At 46.9% G+C, this 20,831-nt stretch overlaps 1 protein-coding gene across 1 annotated transcript; it reads right to left on the reverse strand.

The window, feature by feature from the left end:
* Positions 1-4,707: 4,707 nt before the first annotated feature.
* Positions 4,708-13,775, reverse strand: LOC137482669 (ras-like protein family member 11A-like). Its single transcript, XM_068205184.1, has 4 exons — positions 13,361-13,775; positions 11,915-11,971; positions 9,545-9,627; positions 4,708-5,285 (listed from the first exon to the last, which is right to left on the reverse strand). The coding sequence occupies exons 1-4, from the start codon at positions 13,503-13,505 to the stop codon at positions 4,818-4,820; spliced, it is 753 nt and encodes a 250-aa protein (XP_068061285.1). The 5' UTR covers positions 13,506-13,775; the 3' UTR covers positions 4,708-4,817.
* Between the last annotated feature and the right edge of the window lie 7,056 nt (positions 13,776-20,831).

The following is a 20,831-nucleotide window of genomic DNA, read 5'->3' on the forward strand; positions in this document are numbered from 1 at the left end:
CTGTAGGAAAAAGCATTATCATTTGGGATGAACTTCGTCCACTTCATGACATACAAAATTATTGCACCAGCTACAGATGAAGGGAGATGAGAAGTGGGTTTGCTGTACCATTTTCCATGCTCCTGTTTATTCCAAAATCTTCAATAATGGGCTAAAATCTGACAGACCAGAAAACCACCAGCTGTTCTGAGCTCCTTTTCCTTTTGCACAGCTGCTTAGAGAAGAGAATCTGTCTGATTAAACGGAAGGGATTTCAGAGGAGAGCAGCAAAATTTAAGAACTGAACAGGTTTAAGTAAGCAATGACTCTGCAACATGAATAAGCCCAACACTGTAAGCACAAAACAAGGGGAGGAAATATTGGGCTAAGCCAGTGAGAGCTCTTGGGGAGAAGTGGCAGGAATTCAAAGCACAGAGTTGTAGCTGTGCTTTAAAATGCTTTAGGTAAATAAGGTCAAAAGACTAAGTAGACACTCTTCTTTTGTTATAAAACGTGTTTAGAGTTCAAATATTTGGAAATAAATTTTAAACTAGCCAGCAAAAGTATGTTTCTAAGGCAAAGGAAGAAGAAATGCAGAAGTTTTTGCTTGCTAAGTGAAATGAGAACAAAGGCATGAATGGAAAGGGGCAAGGAGGGCAGGGCCAGTGAGAAATTATCAAAGGAAGAGTCTTGCTTTGTCTCCATTAGTGATAGATTGGATCATCTTCTCTACCCCATTGTCCCTGCTTTTGAGCTTTTAAAGTGAAGCTGGAGATTTTTTAACTTTAATTCCGTGGTTTTCCTGTGTGAGCCCCAGAGGAGACAGGCACAGTTAAGCAGAGCTCTGAGAACCCATGAACATGAAATATTAGCAACTATTTCATTGTGTTCTGCTGCCTCAGGGCCATGTGCAGGCTCTGCAAACACAGCAGTGGATTCTGACCCCAAATCTGCTTTGCCAGTGGGCAGATGGAAATCCAGCAGTAACAATCAGCTGGCAGCCACCCAGCTTGCCTTGGAAAACAATTAGACAACTGTTTTCTGGTACAGAGCAAGTTTCTTTTGATGTCTCAAAAATTATTCCTTCTTCATTTGTACACCTGACACAAATCCTGGGAGCAGCCAGGTACCATGGATACAAATATTTCTGTCTGAGCAGTTCCCTGAAATCAGGACCTGAATTTTCTGGTTTTATCCTCTGCTCCGGGTGAAAATTTGGAATCCAAACAACAACAAAGGAATGCAGAAGCAAGGTGTGAGTGCAGATGTAAATCTTTCAGCCATCCCTGTGCAAATGGAGGCAATTCCTTTATTTCTCCTGGGTGATTCTATCCCAGGGATGCTGAAGTGTGTGACAGCTATCTGTGACCTATGGGCAGAGTAACTCAGATTAAGGGATCTGGCCAAGATGCAGCTGACAGAAAGACAGAGATAACCATTAACAAATATCTTCAGTGGCTCCCCAGCCTGTCTTGGTGCAATTGTGAGGTGCCAGCCTCTCACTGAGACTTTGCTCAGTCTCTAACACTTTAAGAGACTTTTCCCAACTTTTAATTACATTCCTGTGCAATACAACTGTGCTTTGTGCATACCTTGAGGGAGCTGTAAGGTCTGAAAGCTGTTGGAGAGAGTTGGGAATTAATTACAAAGGACACAGGGTTGGAGTTCCTCTCAAGTACTTGCTCAGCTGTGTAACCTTGGGGCAAATCACCCAACTGCTTTGTGCCCAAGTAAACCCAGCTGTAAAACCATCTTGAAAACCAGATGGTGCACAAAGATTTAAAATGCTCAGGAGAATGATGAGGGATGAGAAAAAAAAATTAAAAGAAGGAAGTCTACAGTTCACTGCTGTTGGTATTGATTCCAGTGGAGTTAATCTGGACTAAATCAATAGAACTGAGAGGAGAATTTTCTTTGATATCCAAAAATCACCCCATACTCTCAAATCTTTGTTTTCCCTCTCCCCTCTTGACTTTATGGCAGTAGTTTCTCTCTAGAGGGTTAATTTTAAAGCTTCAGTAGAATACATGTTTTCCCCTGGCAGCCTGAAGTTTCTAATTCAGGATCAGGTTCTACATGACTAAACTTTGATCTCATGCAGGATTATTTTTAGGCACTTAATTCTATAGCATTCTTTTTACCCTGCTTTTTGTGCTGCCATTCAGCCTTACCTCTGGGGCACAGTGAGGTGTCCTGGGGCTCAGCTGCTGCACCCCAAATAAAAATAATGAGCTTTATTGCCTTCTCTAGATGGTTAGTCCTGGCTTTAAATCAGTATTTGTACTCCTGGTCAATGAACAAAGGAAATACTAAACTTTCTGTAGCAGAATAAATGTTTGCCACCTGTTAGTACCTAAGAGAAGACTTAAATGTCTCAATCTTTCTTGGCGTTAGCCAAAATATAGATTTTTTTTTTTCCCCACCCCCCACAGGAATGTGGGAATACTTATTTGCATAAGGAGTATTTTGTTACATAAGGAATATTTCCAAAGCAGGGTGTCTTAGGTTGCAAGAAGGGAAAACAATAGATTTTAGTGTAAACAAAGAATATTTAAATATGTGACACATAAAGAAGCCATTTTATTCACTCCTTAGGGAAGACCTTGCATGTTTTTATTAAACACTAACGAAACTAAAACATTGACAGGTTTGAATTTTGGTGACATTTCTTCCCAAATTAGAAAAGATTTGAGCTGAAGGAAGTTGCAAACAAATCAATATCAGCAAAATGTCTTCAGCAAATGTAGCCCTTTTTATACAGTACTGGAGTGGCAAAATTGTTAATTGCTATTCAAAATTGGTGATCATTTTTCCAACACAAAAATACTTCCGTTTCTGTGTGTCTTGCAAACTGCTCTACTCCTTGTTATTGAATCTTTAGACTCAATATTTGAGCCATTAAATCTCTAGATTCAATATTTGAGTTATTGAATTTTCACATTCAATATTTGACTGGTGCTATTATTAATTTAAAACACTGAAATTCCATGCCATAAATACCAAAGTACCTGGGATGATGAATGACACTGCTCAAACACCAAATTGTTAATTAAGCATAAGCCAAAGTAAAAATTCCCTCATATAATTTGAGTCCCTTTTTGGATGATCCAACTTTTCCCCTCCTAATACCACTTGAAACTGAATTTAAAACCAGGTGCAGAGCATTTGTGGGAATGAAAGACTCCTAAATGAATCAGAACACAAGACATTCTCAGATAAGCAGCTGTGGAAAACAATAAATAAAACAGAAGGTGAGCTGGAGATAAGGCAAATCCAGGTGATAAAATCATGGCTAGAGCTGTCTAATATAGGGAAATGAAAAATACAAAGTACATTTCAAAGCCCTGAGCTATACAAATACTCATCAGACTCCATTTCCATTTTTGCTGCTCCTAATGAGGAAAAGGTTGATTTAGTTCAGTCTTGCCAGATGAAACTGCAGCTGGGAGTGTTTTTCCATCTCCATCAAACTCGGGTTTCCCTCCAGTGTCCCTGAGTATAAATCACTGAGCTTGACTTCATTTCATGGTGCTTGCATTGCTCCTCTGCTCTGTTTGAAGAAGAGGAGGGTGCATCATGAATTTTACACGGTCCAAGCCCATTCCTCCCCACTCTCACTGAGAACAGAGTGCTGGGAGCTCCGGGGTGTTGTTATTGGTTCCATAAATCAGTTTATGGGATGCAGCCCCAAATCCTTGGACGTGCTGAGGCACAACCAGATGCTGACACTGGGAAATGTCCTGACAGGCTGGGATGCTCTGGGAGCTGTTCAGGGAAGTCTAGGTTTAACAACAAACACTCAAACAAGAAAATAATGAATTCCCCAAGCCAAAAATTTCAGGCATCATAAAACCTTTTCTTCATAAAAAACCCCTGGACAACCTAATAATGTAAATATATTTTGTGTGAAGGCTTTGTTTCTTTAAAAGCATTTTGAACTTGAAATCTAACTAATTTGGGAAAAAAAATTAGGAGTTTTAGGTGATTTCCTTGCTCTTGATCAGTGAAGTCCATTTTTTGGCAGGTTTTAAATCACTGGTCTATTTTTCCCTTTTGCCATGTAAGAAACCTTTAGAAAAATAAGAAATACCATGGAGAAACTGACAACAAAACGCTGCCACAAGTTTGTATTTTGCCCAAATAATCGCTTTAGAAGTAGTCACTGTGCTTTTAAACAAAAATAATCTGAAAAAATAGTGATTTTTTAAAAAATCTCCCTTTAAAGAGACACCGTAAGGCTTAAGTTTGCATATGTACAAATCTCTCCCCATTGCTCAGAACTCATTCTTTCAATTAATACTTTTTACTATTTATGCTCTTCATTTAAATGAATTGATTCATTTATTTTCCAGTCTTGCAGTGAGGCAGGTCTGGTCCATTATTCTTGCTCAGTGCAGCTCCCGTCATTCTCCTCATGTCCTGCTGCAGTTCACTGCCTGTGTTTGGGAATACAGCCATTCCCAAGGCAAGTCCCATCTCTTAAAAGCAGGATTTCATTATTTTCATTAACAAAACCCACTTTTTAACACCAAGACATTTGACTGCACCCCTTTCTAAAAAAAAAAAAACCAAAAAGATAGAATGAATCTGGGACAATCTCTTTTTTTAAACCACAGTTTTGAAATCCCTGCCCCAGAGAGAAAATTCCGCGAGTTCCTTTGCTGAATGAGAAGGAGCTTTTTGAGAAAGATGTGAAGACCAAACGAAAGAGTCTCTCACAGGACCTGAAAGTCTCTCACAGGACCTGAGAGTCTCTCACACAACCCGATGGCTGAATTGATGCCCCTTTTTCCCAGCTTTTATCCAGGGCTCCGGAACACAACTCCTGGGCGGCCACATCAAAGCGTGGTGGCAGATTTGCCTTTGGAAGTCAGAGCCTGCTTCAAACGCCTCTTCAAGTCCTGCATGTTGGGCGACTTGGGCCGCACCAGGTGGAGACCTCTCCTCTTCTCCCCGTTGCAGCTGCTGCTGCTCCTGCTGAGCTCCTGGCACAGCTGCTGGAAGGCCTCGTGCACGCCCTCGCAGTTCTCGCGTGCCGACACCTCGCAGTAGGTGCCGCCCAGCTCGGTGGCCAGCTGCAGCCCTTCCTTGGAGGACACCTGCCTGGCCCGCAGCAGGTCGCCCTTGTTGGCCATGAGCAGCAGGGGGATGTTGGCGTTGGGGTGGATCCTGCGGATGTGCTGGTGCAGCGGCCGCAGCACGCGGAAGCTCTCGTAGTCCGTGATGGAGTAAACGAACACGAAGCCGTCGGCCCAGTAGATCGAGCGGTTTATCTGCTCCTGGCAGCAGATGCTGTCTGCATCATCCTGCAAAACAACAGGATTTGCACATCAGGGATCCGCCCCAGCCAGAGCTGGGTTTGAGAACAGGCCTGTTTGTTAATGTGTTCCCAGAAACCTCTCTGAGGTACCAGGGAAATTCCCGGTGTTGGTAGCACTGTGCCGGGTTGTGCAGCCTGGAGGAAAGGAGATTCTGGGGGGACCTGGTCATTGGAGCCAAGTGTGGGCCAGACTCTGCTCCCAGGGACAGGACAAGAGGAAACACCTCAAGCTGTACTGGGGGAGGTTTAGGTTGGATATCAGGAGGAGTTTCTCCATGGAAAGGGTGGTCAGGCATTGGCAGAGGCTGCCCAGGGAGGGAGGTTTGGAGTCCCCATCTCTGGAGGTGTCCAAGGAATGACTGGATGTGGCACTCAGTGCAAGGTGGGGATCAATCATGGCTTGGACTCAGTCCTGGACATCTTTTCCAACATCACTGATTCCCTGATTCTCTCATCCCAGGAAAGCAGTAACGTGGAGTGGAGAGGGGTCAGAGCAAATTGGTTGAAGAGAAAAGCCAAAATACTGCTTTGATAAGTTAGTTCTGTATTCTCTTGTACACGACCAGTCAGAAACTCACACTCTTAGGGTGAATAAAACAGTGATGGGCACAGTAAGAGCATAAAAAATCCATCAGGTTTGTCATAGCATGACAAGTGAACAGTTGTCACCTCAGGTCGCTTTTAGGGCTTTTTCCAATTCTTTATTCAATGTCTCCATGGACAGAGGCTCTCAGTAACTCTGGTGAAGCCTGCCAGGCTTTCCTGCCTTGCAGGTCTCCAGGTAGTCAAAGTTCTTTTGAAAAAAAAGCAATTGGTTACAAAGAACCAATGTCTGAAACTGAAAATCAGCTGAAATCTCATTGGTAATTTGTGGAGCAGTGATGGGCTTATATCATTTTTTTCTGGTCACACATTTCTTGAGTCCATCACTACTCCTATTTAGAGCCCCAACAACCACCAGCTCTGGGAATACAAAGCTGAATACAGCACTGCAGACTTGAAAAGAGATCAGCTCACTTGTCAGGATGAAGCTATTTCCAGCTAATCCTCTCCTCTTTGTTATCCCTGCTGGGATAGGGATAACCCAGCCAGAGAGAAAGATCCCTGCTGCAGCCTGCTTGCTTTGGAAAATCTGACACTCTTGTCAGTATTACATTTCTGCAACGTTGTAATTTTTTAAATATCCTTTATTCTATCCTTTTTTAATATTCTTTATTTATGTTATATTTTATATAACAAGCATATTCTGTGTACAGCTCTTCATGAAGCTGATAGAAATTGCATATTTTAAGGGGAGTTCAGCATCACAAATACAGTGCTCAATTTTTTATTATTGTTGCTAAATTCTACCCAAGAAATTTTCACCAACTTAAGTAAGACTAATAAAAAACATATTTAATTATCTATTAATGTATAGAATACATATCTGCCATTCATATTAATTCTAACAGAATTTAGTGCTCAGCACTCTCCCCAAACAGATCACTTTTATTAAGACCTAAATATGACTGATAAAGCCTAACTTCAGAGAGCAGAGGTGGAAAAGAATGAATAAAACTGATCAGTTTTCTTCTGGTAGATCAGACAGTGAAAGAAGAACTACTGATAAGCTGTTCTGTGAGGAGGAGGGTCTGCAGGGTCAGAGTGTAAATTAGGCTTAAAACTTTCCTCAGGAGTTCTGCCAGCCAAGTGCTCTTTGTAAATATTTCATTATTGCCCTCAGAGGCACTGGCTGATCACACCTTGAGGTTCTTTGCCCTTGGCAGCTCACAGCTAAATCCTGTGAGCCGTGACATTGGTTATCAGATGCTCTCATCACTCCTCCCCAAACCCCTCAAACCCCAAAGCAGAATGATGAAGAGGGATCCTCCCCAGCAGCCTTGTTGGAAAGGTTAATGAGAGTGAACTGCAGCCAGGCCAGGGCAGGCTGTGGGAAGAAGGGCAATTTGCACTGTTGGGGTCTGGGCTGTAGCCAGTCTGGGGATAATTAGTCACTCTCCATGTCCTGGAAGCCTCTTTTCACCAGCAAAACCCTTTCATGGCAAAAAAAAAAAAAGAAAAAGAAAAAGAAAAAAGAAAAATAAAAAAAACCCTAATTGCACTGGCAAGCTTTGAAAATGGGTTTGGAGAAGGTGCACATTCAGAGAGCCCTAAGAGCAGAAATTCTCCCTCACTCCAGCTAGGCCCACCCAGTAGTGAGATGGATGGATGGATAATCCCAAGTAGAATGCTTTATTCAGGAAATCAAAGGTTAATGGGCTACTTTTTAAATGGAAATCTCTGCTCCAGAATGAATTTTGAAACACAGAGCCTTTTGCAGTGTATAGGCCAAGCAGCAATGAATCACCCAACAAAACCACTCATCTGCTTCTGTTTCTCTCTTACAATTTCACGTTTCTGGGGGCTTGAATCCTGAGGGTTTCCACATTATTTCCTCCTGGAACACTGTGCTCAGCCTGCAGAGTGCAGGAAACTCTCCTCCTTAAGGACTGTAATAAAAAAATCCAGCCTTTTCTCTGTCTTAACCTGTTCTGTCACAGTCCCTTCAATTATTGCAAATATATCATTTGAAGCCAACAGACACAGGATGAGATAAGGGTGTCTGCGGGAGATCTTGGAACAGCACAGACCTTGGACTGGGACAAAGAAAATGGAACTCCTTCCTAACTAATTTTAAATAATTTCTGACTAAGCAACCTCAGCTGTAGGCTTGACTCAATTTTGTGCAGCTCCGGAGTCACTGGACTGTAGGACACAGTATTCATTTAAACAGGAAAATAGCACCTATGTGGGCTGAAAACAGGAGTTCAATTATTCCAATCCCTCTTTTCTCCATGGCACAGAAGAGAGAGGGGATTCCCTTTGTGAAGTGTTTATCAGGCAATCCCAGTGGTGCCCAATCACCCCCCCAGCTCCTCTCTGCAGGACAAGCTGGCAAAGGCCTTTGTGCTGGTAAATCCCATTTGAATATTTGGAGAGCTTCCACTGCAGCTTTTGTTTGCTTCTGAGTGTTCAGAGCAGACGAGGGCTCCTGCCCTCTGCTCTGTGCACCCCAGCACAGCAGAGTGGGATTGCATCAAAGCTTTCCCCTTCAACCAACCCACTTCCAGTCAGAGAAGCTGGAAATGGGAACTGAGGGAGCTTTGCTTATTCCCTTCTGTGAATTCAGGCTGGCACAGTCCCATGGCACAGAGATGCACACGTGGCTCTGTGCAGGTACAACAAGGGGTGCAGAGCTGTCCAGGGCAGCCTGACACACGAGGAGAGAGGGTGGTGCTCCCATCCCAACATATATTGGCCAAATTTAAGTTTAGTCTGAGGCCAAGGCCACACCTAGAAGTTTAAGCTTAGTGGTGCAATGAGAATACTTGATTTTATCATGAAATCTCTGCTGTTCTGTAGGAACTCATGAGATTTCCACCATTCATGAAACCCCAAATTTCACTACATTTCCTGTTGCTTTGACACTATTTTCATCCTCCTGTTCTGCATGTGAAGCAGATCTTCAAAGAGAGACAGCATAAATCCTGCTTGGAAAAATATTTAGAGAAAGAGCTTCCTCGTAGAATATTAAATCTAGAATATAATAGAACCATCAAATCATTAATATTGGAAAAGGTCTTTAATATCACAATAGAATTATAGAATCATTAAGATTGGAGAAGGTCTTTAATTTCATTGAGTCCCACTGTCCAGAATACTGATAGAAAAAGGAATGTGATAAATGCTAACACCTTAAAAAAAAGGGAATTAATGACATTTAAAACCAGAGTAAGGAAAGCAGGGCAAAGCATCATAGCTGGAAATGACAGCTGCTGTGAAGCCTGGCCCCTTGGAAAGAAACACTTCTCTAAATCTGAGAGACTTTGGGTGTGGAGGAAGGTCCAAGCTGAGCCAGCTGGGCCTCTGGGCAGGTGAGTTTTCTCAGGGACAGAAACCCTTGCAGGGACAGAAACCACTTAATAGAAAGTAAAACAATCAAGCTGTTGGCAGGAGGGAACCAGATTGTGATTTAACTGCTGTTTAGTAATGTGTTGGAAATAAAATTGTTTTAATTTTTGACTTCCTCCTGAAGGAGCCTGATTTAACACCTTCAAGAGCTCATTTTGGTGGAGTTTAAGGTACCTTGATTAGTCCTGGGTTTGAGCCCAGGTATTTTGCTGCTGCTGAGTTAATTACAGATGGAAGTGCTGGCAATAAACATAAGACAGAAGTGTGTTGAAAAGCACAGAGCAGTTGTTTTACCTCCAATGAGACAAAGGGAGTATCCTGCACCTGCAGAGAGATCTGCTCCCCATCTATGGTGAACTTCCTGGAATACAAAGCACCTGGGGGAGAAGGAAGAGGTTAGTCAGGGACTGTACCAGAGAACCAAAATCACAAGGGAAAGGTAAAATGGGACTGTTGGAATCCAGTGCTTTGAGGCTTAGGATGTGGAGCTGCCTGTGGAAAAGTGACTGGCCCTGGAGTGTTTGTGTGGCTGTTTGCTCAGCAAAGCGGGGCTGTGTTTGCTGTGTGGGGACGTGTTCTGAATGTACAGCCAGCCTGGGGGCTGGGAAGGGGCCACTCAGGACTGAGTCACAGACTCAAAGTGGGCACATAAATCCCACTCAGGTTTCCAGTCCATATTGTCAACTTTAAATGGAAGCGCAGTTCACTTTTTATAATCACAAAAGAAGACATCCAGGTGTGGTTGGTGAAAGGAGTGAGTGTTTCCTGCTGCATTTTTCTGAATGCCTTTAAAAAAGGAAAGTGCTCCAGTTTTGGACACAGAGTGAGTGACTGTATACAAATCCCCCAGGTGCTCTTTGGGGTTTGTGTGATTTTAGCAGTGTTTGGTTGAAATCCCCAAAGGCTGGACACTTTAAACCTGACTTTGGTTAATCTGGAGGACACGTATTCACAGCCAAGTGCCAGTTCTACCCACCTAGGCTTGATCTAGCTCTGATCTAACCACTGCTGTCCTGGGCTTGAACTTTATTTTGTTACTGCAGCTGAGTTGAATGACAATGAAAATTAAGGTCTTGATCTTATAAACTCTCTGTGGTTGTGACAAGGACAGCTTCAGATGCTGATGTCATCATCATTTTTCTTTAGAACTTAACAGGAGTCACGTGGGGCTGTGAGGAAATGCTAATCCACAGCTGTTGTGTACAGCCCTTCTGTCTTGCCCCAGTACAATTGTCACTGCTGCCTCCAGAACAATGTCAAACGTGGAGAAATCCACCCACTGGAGAGCAAGGAATTCAGATTAATGGGGAGCCCAGCTAGAGACAGTAATGCCCTCACTTCTCAAAATCATCTTTGTTTCAAGGAAACAAGTGATTTTATTCCAGTGGAAGAGAGCCTGAGCTCATAGAGCATTTTCAACACAAGGAAATTTAGCACTGAATCCCACATTATCATATCGTGGTTTAATACTGTGAGGGGATCCAGCCCTGGTGGGATTTGGTTTGTATTTAAAACCAGACCTGATTTAAAGCTGTAAAGATGGTTTTATGAGAAGGCACTGCACCCCTGAACCAAACAACCCCATGTTCCCATTCCATGATGCCCTGCAGAACAAAGAGCAGGTGCTGCCAGGCACTGCCCCTGCTCTACCCAACGATGCCTGGCACAAGGATAAGCAGGGCTGAGTGATCCCAAGGGCACTGCCACCTGTTCCTTATTGCTGGAATATTCACCTCTCCTGCAGCATGGCCATGGGCCTGGGAGCTTAATGGGAAAAGCATGTGGCTCCCAGCACGGCTCTGGCAGCAATCCCTGCACAGCTCCCAGCTCTCACTTGATGTACAACCTCCCAGAGAAGAGGTGACAGAAGAAAAGGAGCAAAAGTGCAGCCAACCATCAGGGTTACTCGGGGTCAGGGAGGGGGAGCTGGAAGGAGGAGCTTTCAGAGTGCGTTTCCTCAGATCAAAGGTGTCTTGTGCTGCTCCCTCCTCATCCTGACCTCAGCAAGCATCTCCAAAGTGAAGCATTTTCTGAATTCTGCCACCCTCACCCCAAAACTACGAGGTGGCCAATGTATGGGATGTGAAGTAGGGGTCAACACAGGGGGTACATGCATCCATCCTATAACACTGGCTAAATCAGTCAGTGTTTTCCTGGAACAGTTCACATGAACACACCCTCTGGATGAAACAAGAAATGAATGGTTGCTTTGCTTGTCTTATGAAGAGGAGGTTTCAGTTTCAAGGTTTCCCTGGTTATAATAGCCCCTGAAATAAAGGGAATGCACAGTAAAGGTTCTGAACTGCATTTACACTCCTCAGAATTCCTCTGCCTTCCCTGGGGTTGCAGGGGGAGCAGCATTGGGTTTCCGTGGTTTAGTTGATGTGTAGGTTGTTCCTTGAGCCTGTGTTTCAGTATAGGTATGTCCCCAAGCAAACCTTTTACTCTGATCCTTTTCCATCAAATTGGGGAAAAAACAGCTGAAAGGATCATAAATAATGAGCCTTTGATTTATTGCTTTCATAGCTCGAGGCTATTAACTGAAAATATGCACCTTATGGACATCTAACACCACTTGGCTTCCCTGTAACGTGCACCAGTCACAAAACAGAATGGATTTCTTTTCCAGCTCTCTGCAGTGCTGCTGGGGAGAGCAGAACTCACCAGTGTTGGCTTCGTAGTCCCCAATAAATCTCTTTGTGAGAAAGCGCACGACCAGGGCTGCAAAACAACGACAGAGAGATGGGTCCTTAGTGAGAGCCCTGATCCACCTTGGCACAGCTCCTGTGACATCTTCCTGCAGGAAGGAGTCTCACACAAAACCAGGGTAATCTCTGGATTGCTCACTTGTTGTTCTGCAAGTGCTGCTCTCAACTCTCAACACTCCCAGACAAAGATCTGGGGCCAGCCTGAGATACCTAACACAGAGTTTTTCACAGCTTGTGTTGGAAATGAGCCCTGAGATTCAGGGTGGCAGCTCAGCGTGGGATAGGGAGGTGTTTTCCCTGTGATTGCAGGTAAAACAATCTGTCCTTTGCTCTGAAATAATTTAGGAGAAGAGTAACAAGCCAGTAGACTGCAGCTAATCCAAATTTAAGCATTTTCTGTCATGCAAAAAGTGAGGCTGATGGATGGAATGGTTCTTTCAGCCTTAAAACCTCTCACAAAACCCATTAGTGATATCTAATCACACCCAGCAAACAAACTACATGTGCTCTGCACCCTTGTCATGCTGGAGCACCCTGGGCCTTCTTATTCACCTTAACCTCAGCTGATTTCTTAAACTCTTTGATAAGAATATTTTCCTTTTTCTGTATAAAATATTTAAATCCCATTGTGGCAACAGTAACTTCTATTCCTGTGGTGCTTTGATCTCAGCAGATTCCTAGTAACTTGCAAAACCACTTAAGAGTTAAATAAAATGTCTTATTCTGCATGCAGCATTGTTTTATAATAGATTTCATTGCAAGCAATATTTTTTTCTCACAGTGATACTGGGTCATCCGTTAGCACCTTTAGATGAAATTGCCTGTGCAGCTATCTTCAAGAAACTATTTTAAAATAATATGAAGATGTGGCTGCTTCCAAGCCAAAACAATCAAACATTTTGCTGAATCCCATGGAACCACAGATGCAATAAATCAATCTGCTTTTTGCAATTCCTGAAATCATGGACCAGATATTCAAATGCACCAGTGCTCTCTTTACCCTCTTTTCTTCCCCTCTCCTTTGGAGAATAATAAAGGCACATCTTGTATGCGGTAATTTGTCTGCAGAGCATAAAACACAAAACACAGCAGGAGGATAAAAGCCACTTTTTGGGGTGTGGAAATTTAACTACAGTTAAATAATTTGCACAAGACTAGGTAGAAGCATCTGATGTTGGCTTCTCATGCATCTACAGCAAATCTGCCTCACTAATTCTCCTGTGCCTCTTTTCTTAAAAAAAAAAAAAAAAAAAAAAAAAAAAAAAAAAAAAAAAAAAAAAAAAAAGAAGCAAATTGAAATAGTTAAGCTGCGGTAAATTAAATTTCAGTAGTTTGCGTGTGTCTGGCAGCGAAGGAGCTGGGAAGGAAAAGCAGAAAAGCAGGGCACACACCTGTGCCTTACCTGTCTTGCCCACGCTGCTGCCGCCCAGCACCACCAGCTTGATGATTTTGTTGGGCGCGCAGTCCAGCGCGGGGTACTCCGGGATGGGCAGCAGCAGGAAGTTCGTGGAGTACTGAGACATCGTATCCTCAGGGATGAGGAGCATGCCAGAAGGGATGGCCGTCCAGCCCGGGCTGGGGGAGAAAAGCAGGAGCGCGGCTCCGCGCCGCCCGTCCTCGCCCGCCGTTCCCGGCAGGGAGAAGCCCTCTCATCCCACACGTTCTCCCGAGGAATGCGGGAGCGCCCGGCCTCCTCCAGCCGATGCCTCTGCTCAGCCAGCGACTTTGGAGAGCCGAAGGGAACTTTTTGATCAGCCCCCGTGAAAACTGACTCCAGCATCCCGCAGCCAATCACGAGGGGACCGGGACATTCCTGCAGCCGGGCACCGAGCGAGCTGCGCCTGCATCCATCCCTCCCCGCGGCCTGCTCTATGTGCTGGCCCTTGGCTGGCTGCTAAAAACCGGATTTTGGGGCTTTACAGCCGTCACGGGAGCGCTTTGAGCGCGGGGCAGTCGCGGCCGTGCTCTGCTGTGCATAATCCGGTTCTGCCTGTCAATGGCTCCAGCCGCTCCGCTGCTCTCCCTCCCCATGCGCTGCGTGCTGCCCCTCCAGAGCCCCGCAGCTGATGGCACCCCGCTCTTCAGGGTAACAAACGCATCTCCACCCCCCGCTCAGAGCCTTCGGGCAGCTGTGGGATATTCCAGAATCCCAGCTGACATCCCGTGAATGCTCCGGGATACATTTGATCTGCGGCTTTGTGCGTGCTGTGAGTCCTAAAGGGCCGCTGGAACGCGGGGCAGCGCTGGGGTGGGACACTGCAGGCTCTCCAAAGGTGGGGAAGGGAATTTAGGGCTGGGGACAGACTTGGGGAGATGAGGAAGGGCTTTCAGAGGGAATGAGGAGAGAATGGTTTCTCTAGGAAAACTGAGTGGGGTTTTAGGACAGCTGGCAGGGTCTGTGGGATGACAGCCTGGAGCTGAACACTGGCTACAATCAGCTCTCAGCTCTCTGGGATAACAGGGAGGGAAGAACACTGGCGAGGGAGTGACCCAGATAAAGCAGAACTGCAAATAATACAAAACAGATGTAAATTAAACTTAAAAAAATAATGTAGTTGGAGCATTCGTCTTTGGAAAACTCCTCGGAAGGGAGCAGAGGCAAGGCTGGGACGTGGACTCTGTCAGGCTGTGTGGGAGATGTGTGGGAATGGAGAGCAAGGTAATCCCCCCACAGCTCATGGGGACCTGGGGATGCAGATTTTCTGCAGGCAGGAGATGGACTCTGCAGAGGCTGCAGCCACCAAAAAGGCTTTCTGTGCCCAGCAGCTCTCACAGCTCAGCTCTGACCCACAGCACACACCTGAGCCCTCCCCAGCAGGGTCCAGAGCCAGGCTGGGCTCCCAGGGGATGGGGAATCAGGGATCTGCCCCTCTGGATCACTGCCTCTTCCCAAAGCACCCATTCCAGCTTCCACACCAACACCTCACAGCATGCGCTGAGTGTGAACTGCGAACTGCCCTGAGGAAAACCCAGCTCTGGGGCTCAGCAGTGCAGTGAAATCAGCACAAGAATCCCAAGATTTATGGATATGTCCCTTTCCCAAGGTTCTGTTTCCCCTCTAAAACCTCGTTGTGCAGCGGTCTTTGTGCAGTGATGCTCTGCAAGCTCCCAGCATTGTTCCTTTGACCATCCTGGCAGCTGATGAAGAGGAGGAAGAAAGGTCTGGAGGCTGATGCAGCTCATGGAACTGGGAGGGAGCTGCTGGGTCCTGTGTCTTTTGGGACATGGCTCCTGTGGGAATGGTTTGCAAATCTTCCAGTATCAATTTGCTTCCAGATTTTTGCAAAACGCCAAACACTGGGAAAAAATAATCTTTTCCAGTAAATTTCTTTACCGGGGTGCTTTAATCTCACACAAGTTTTGTAAGAAGAGGCAAAAGGAGAGGAGGAATAGGAAAAAGCTCAATATCTTGTGGTCAATTAATAGGGCAGCACTTTGAAATGTGTTATTGAGCAGGACAGTGATAAATTTGGGATTAGTTAGCTGCAGTAAGTCACTGTCTGCCTCTCTGAGTGCTGGAACCTTTGTTCCCGTTTGCTATTAAAAGCATATGTTAGTGAGTAATATAAAACCATTCATCACAATAGTCCTCCTCCAAAACCAAACAGTCATAGATCTGTCAGCTTCTAGGTGGCCAGAAGAGCTCCAGCCCGGGAAAAAAAAAGCCAGATAAGCTCAGAAAGACCATAGAGAATATTCTATACAAGCAAAGACATTCCTGGAAGAAAACAGCTCTGCTGGCTTGCTCCAAGAGGGAGGCACATTCAACTGAAAAAAAACAAAGTCAAAATCGTTTTGGGTAACCAAATGTGGTGCTGAGGAACACAAAAGGGAGTCAGAGGCACATGGAGGGTGAGCTTTGGCCTGGATGAATGTGAGGCAGACACAAAGAATGCAAACTGTGCTCAAAGGATGCTGAGCTTGGATGTGGCACTCGAAAATCAGGAGTGCCAAGCATGGGCATGGAGCAGCTGCTGCATGAGGAGGGGCAGGGAAGCTGCTCCATGTGCTTCAGGGCTGGATCTGCTGCTGACACAGGAGAGGGGATGTGTGGGGGCAGGAATGAGACAGCAGTGCTGCAGGAAATGTCAAACTGCTGCTTTTGGCAGCTCCGAGGGCTTCTGGTTGCTTAAAACAAATGTGAAAGCAGTTTCAGGCTGCATGTTGGAAGCAGAGCAGTGGAGTTGGAGTTCCTTTGCTGATATGGTTCAATATGAGTTTCTTCTGCACCAGCCCTGGCTTCTTGTGCTTCTCCCAAAGCTGGCTCCACCACGTGCAGGAATCTGTGCAGAGAGAAGGGCTTTTAGTACAAATAAAAAAGCTGTGCATTCTCACGAAGTTTTCCATCTACTCTCAAGCTCCCCTCTCCTCTCAGCTTTGAGGCTTTAATTCTGAAAGGATTCAAGTAAAATACAGAATCAAACCCAGGGGTTTTCAAACATGGTCCCTGTCTGATTTTCTGGATTGTCTGAGCAGCCTTTTCAGGGAGTGAAGTCGTGCAGAAGGATTCACACTCTCTGAGATTGTGTAACCCTTGGCATGTGGAGTAACAATTGTTTTTAAAGGAGATATTCATTGTTTGTGCACAATGGACTTATATTTAGCTAAGAAACCCATGTTTTAATTCCAAATTCTCTTGGAAAAACAATAGCTTAAATTAGAGGGGGAATGTTTGCAGAACTGAGAGCGACTCTGGAAACTTTTGGATGGTTCTGGAGGTTTCACTTTACCACCCCTTGGGCTGCTCATGCAAAGATCTGTGCCTTTGCATGGTGCACAGAGATTGTTATTTCCACACCAAATTTTTTACAGATTTATTTACTGCCCTGTGTTGCTCTTGGCTCTGTTTGTTAGAAGATTTTCTATTTATATTGTTGTTGGCCCTCCTACACATTTTCAGAGAAGAAGCTTGCTAAAAATAAAAGAATTTGCCATGACCATAGTGCCCGTCACAGGAGGATGTCAGAGTGCTTTAAAACTGGTTGTAATTATTCCTCATGCATTGTAAAAAAGGAGTAAGAGATTAGCAGAGCAAGAGAGACCTTGCTAAGGTCCCAGCATGTTGGGAAAATGTTTCTCCTTCTTCCTAGCTCTGGCAGAAAGGATTTTTCCTCCAGAAGTCCATTTGTAACCATTACATTTGCCTCTGGTACGTCTTTTAGAGAATATATTGATGCTAGGGGGACTTGGAAGGAGAAACGGGGCTGGGTTTGGAGCAGAAATGGGAAATGTGCCTGTGGGGAAGTGCCAGGGGCTGTGGCAGATGCTGAGACACAACTCGTGGCTGGCAGCTCGTGCACACACCCCTGAATTGACTCCACCAACCAGAACTGATCCCTGCAGCTCTCTCTGCCCCTCTTTGTTGGGGCCCAAAGGTCACTTCTGACACTGCACTCAAGAGAAATTGTCTTTGAACCACCTTTCTGCCCCCAGGAACTGAATACCTCGAAGCTGGGAAAGGCAAAGGAGGAGGAGATAAGAAAGGATCAAAAAGGAGTGTGGTGTGCTCAGGGAGCCAGCCTTGGCCTGTGTGCTCAGAATTCCACCTTGCTGAGTTTAGATGAATTAGAAGTGCATCTCTGTGCTCCAGCAGTGACCTCTGAAGACATCTGGGGACAAGACCACAATTTTAGCCCCGTAATTCTACTCAGCACCAAGCTGTTCTGATCCTGAGGCCAAAGGGCAAGGAAATGTCCTCAGATGCTGCTGCAGCAGCTGTGATAAATCATCTTTGTTTCTATTTTGGGATGTAAGAGAGATGAACATTTAAATACACACTTCAGTCTGGTCAAACACTGTACAGCTTCCACAATTTCTGCGTTTCCTGCCCCGAATTTTAAAGCACTGCCATTCATGGCAACCCTGTAAGGAGCATGTGGCCCTTTTGCTTTTGGGATATTTGGTAAGGATTGGGGTTTTTGTGTTCCTGAGGCCTGTCCCTGGGGAGCCTGTGGCAGATGACGTGGGAAGCCCAACGTGTGTAGGAGAACATCTCTGCAGGCCAGCAGCTCAAACAGAATGGAAACATCTCAGCCTCATAAAAAAGTTCCTGCTTTGGAAACGGAACCATTCTCCCTTCCCCACAGATATTCCCACAAGGTCAGGGCTGGAGTGTGGAAACAGCCCTGGCACGGCTGGGACTGTGAGCAGGGAGCTCCCAGTGCCCCTACCAGCACTTCCACAGCTCGTGGGTGATGAGGAGGGGCTGGAGCCTCCAGGCTGGGCACAGCTCTGGTCAGGATCAGCCCCATCCCGAATTTCTGCCCGTTCCTCGCTGTTTCCCAGGGCTGTTCCTTCTGAGACGTGTTTGGTCTCAGTGTGCCCTGCAGGATGAGCTCTGTGGTGTCTCAGGAACACTTCCCACTCCTTCTCCCACAGGATTTACAATGGGCACTGCTGTCATTCACAGAATCACAGAATGACTGGGTTGGAAGAGACCTTCAAGATCTTCCAGTCCAACCCAGCCCCAACAGCTCAACTGAGCCCTGGCACCCAGTGCCACATCCAGGCTTTGTTAAACACATCCAGGGATGGGGACTGCACCACCTCCCCGGGCAGCCATTCCAGAACTTTATCACTATTTCTGGGAAAAAAATTTCCTAGTATCCCACCTGTATTTCCCTTGAGACTTGAGGCTGTGTGCTCTGGTTCTGTCAGTGCTGCCTGGAGGAAGAGCCCAACCCCACCTGAGCACAGCCACCTTCCAGGAGCTGTGATGAGGTCACCCTGAGTCTCCTTTTCTCCAGGCTGAGCACCCCCAGCTCCCTCAGTGTTCCTCACAGGGTTTGTGTTCCCCTCTCCAGCCTCGTTGCCCCCTCTGGACACGCTCCAGGTCCTCAACGTCCTTCCCAAACTGAGGGGCCAGGGCTGGTGAGGTCACACTCGAGGTGTGTCCTCACCAGTGCCGAGTACAGGGGCAGAATGTCCTCCCTGCTCCTGCTGGGCACAGCTCTGGTCAGGATCAGCCCCATCCCGAATTTCTGCCCGTTCCTCGCTGTTTCCCAGGGCTGTTCCTTCTGAGACGTGTTTGGTCTCAGTGTGCCCTGCAGGACGAGCTCTGTGGTGTCTCAGGAACGCTTCCCACTCCTTCTCCCACAGGATTTACCATGGGCACTGCTGTCATTCGTGGTGCTGAGCTCTCAAAGAGCTCTTTTGTCACCGTGCTGGGTGGGACGTGCCCATGACCTCTGCAAGGAGTCTTGGGAATCACAGAGTTCCAGCAGCCACCTCCGAGGGTTCCGGTGCTCTGGGGTGGCCGCGGTGTCCCTTGGGGGGGCTTTGGTGACATCTCCCAGTTCCCAGCCCTGTGGGGACTGTGCCTTCCTCCAGTGTCACGGCGACCTCGCAGTGCCCACCCCAGAGGGGCCTCCGGCCTCCTCCCTGAGTCCCGGGAACCACGGGATGGCCTCAGTGGGAAGGGGCCCACAGGGATCACGGAACCACAGACTCATGGAATGTTACGTGTTGGGAGGGCCCTAAAGCCCCTCCAGTGCCACCCCTGCCATGGCAGGGACACCTTCCACTGTCCCAGGCTGCTCCAAGCCCCAGTGTCCAACCTGGCCTTGGGCACTGCCAGGGATCCAGGGACAGCCACAGCTGCTCTGGGAAAACTGTTCCCCATACCGATCCCGATCCCATCTCAGTCCTGTTCCCATTCCCATCCCGATCCTTTTCCCATCCTGGTCCCGTTCCCATCCCCAATCCCATTCCCATTCACGTTCCCGATCCTGTTCCCATTCCCAATCCTGATCCTGTTCCCCATTCCAATCCCATTCCTATTCCCAATCCCTGTGCCTATCCCATTCTCGATCCCATTCCCATTCCCATTCCCCGTTCCCATTCCCATTCCCAATCCCATTCCCTGTTCCCGATCCCATTCCCAATCCCATTCCCCGTTCCCATTCCCATTCCCGATCCCGTTCCCGTTCCCATTCCCATTCCCGATCCCATTCCCCGTTCCCGATCCCATTTCCCAATCCCATTCCCCGTTCCCATTCCCATTCCCAATCCCATTCCCCGTTCCCGATCCCATTCCCCGTTCCCGATCCCATTCCCCGTTCCCATTCCCATTCCCAATCCCATTCCCATTCCCAATCCCATTCCCCGTTCCCGATCCCATTCCCAATCCCATTCCCCGTTCCCATTCCCATTCCCCGTTCCCGATCCCATTCCCAATCCCATTCCCCGTTCCCATTCCCATTCCCAATCCCATTCCCCGTTCCCATTCCCATTCCCAATCCCATTCCCCGTTCCCGATCCCATTCCCGTTCCCATTCCCCGTTCCCATTCCCAGTTCCCGATCCCATTCCCATTCCCAATCCCATTCCCCGTTCCTGATCCCATTCCCGATCCCATTCCCCGTTCCCATTCCCATTCCCCGTTCCCGATCCCATTCCCGATCCCATTCCCCCTTCCCATTCCCATTCCCAATCCCATTCCCCGTTCCCGATCCCATTCCCAATCCCATTCCCCGTTCCCATTCCCATTCCCGATCCCATTCCCGATCCCGTTCCCGTTCCCATTCCCGATCCCATTCCCCGTTCCCATTCCCATTCCCGATCCCATTCCCCGTTCCCATTCCCATTCCCGATCCCATTCCCCGTTCCCGTTCCCATTCCCGATCCCATTCCCCGTTCCCGTTCCCATTCCCATTCCCATTCACCGTTCCCATTCCCATTCCCGATCCCATTCCCCGTTCCCGTTCCCATTCCCATTCCCATTCCCCGTTCCCATTCCCATTCCCGATCCCGTTCCCCGTTCCCGATCCCATTCCCGATCCCGTTCCCCGTTCCCGATCCCGTTCCCCAGCCCGATCTCCCCGGACCGAGAACGCCTCGGAACGGTGGTTGCGCGGCGCAGGCGGCGCCGTTTCG

The sequence above is a fragment of the Anomalospiza imberbis genome, chromosome 14, assembly GCF_031753505.1.
Source record: "Anomalospiza imberbis isolate Cuckoo-Finch-1a 21T00152 chromosome 14, ASM3175350v1, whole genome shotgun sequence".
Classification (NCBI taxonomy): Eukaryota; Metazoa; Chordata; class Aves; order Passeriformes; family Viduidae; genus Anomalospiza; species Anomalospiza imberbis.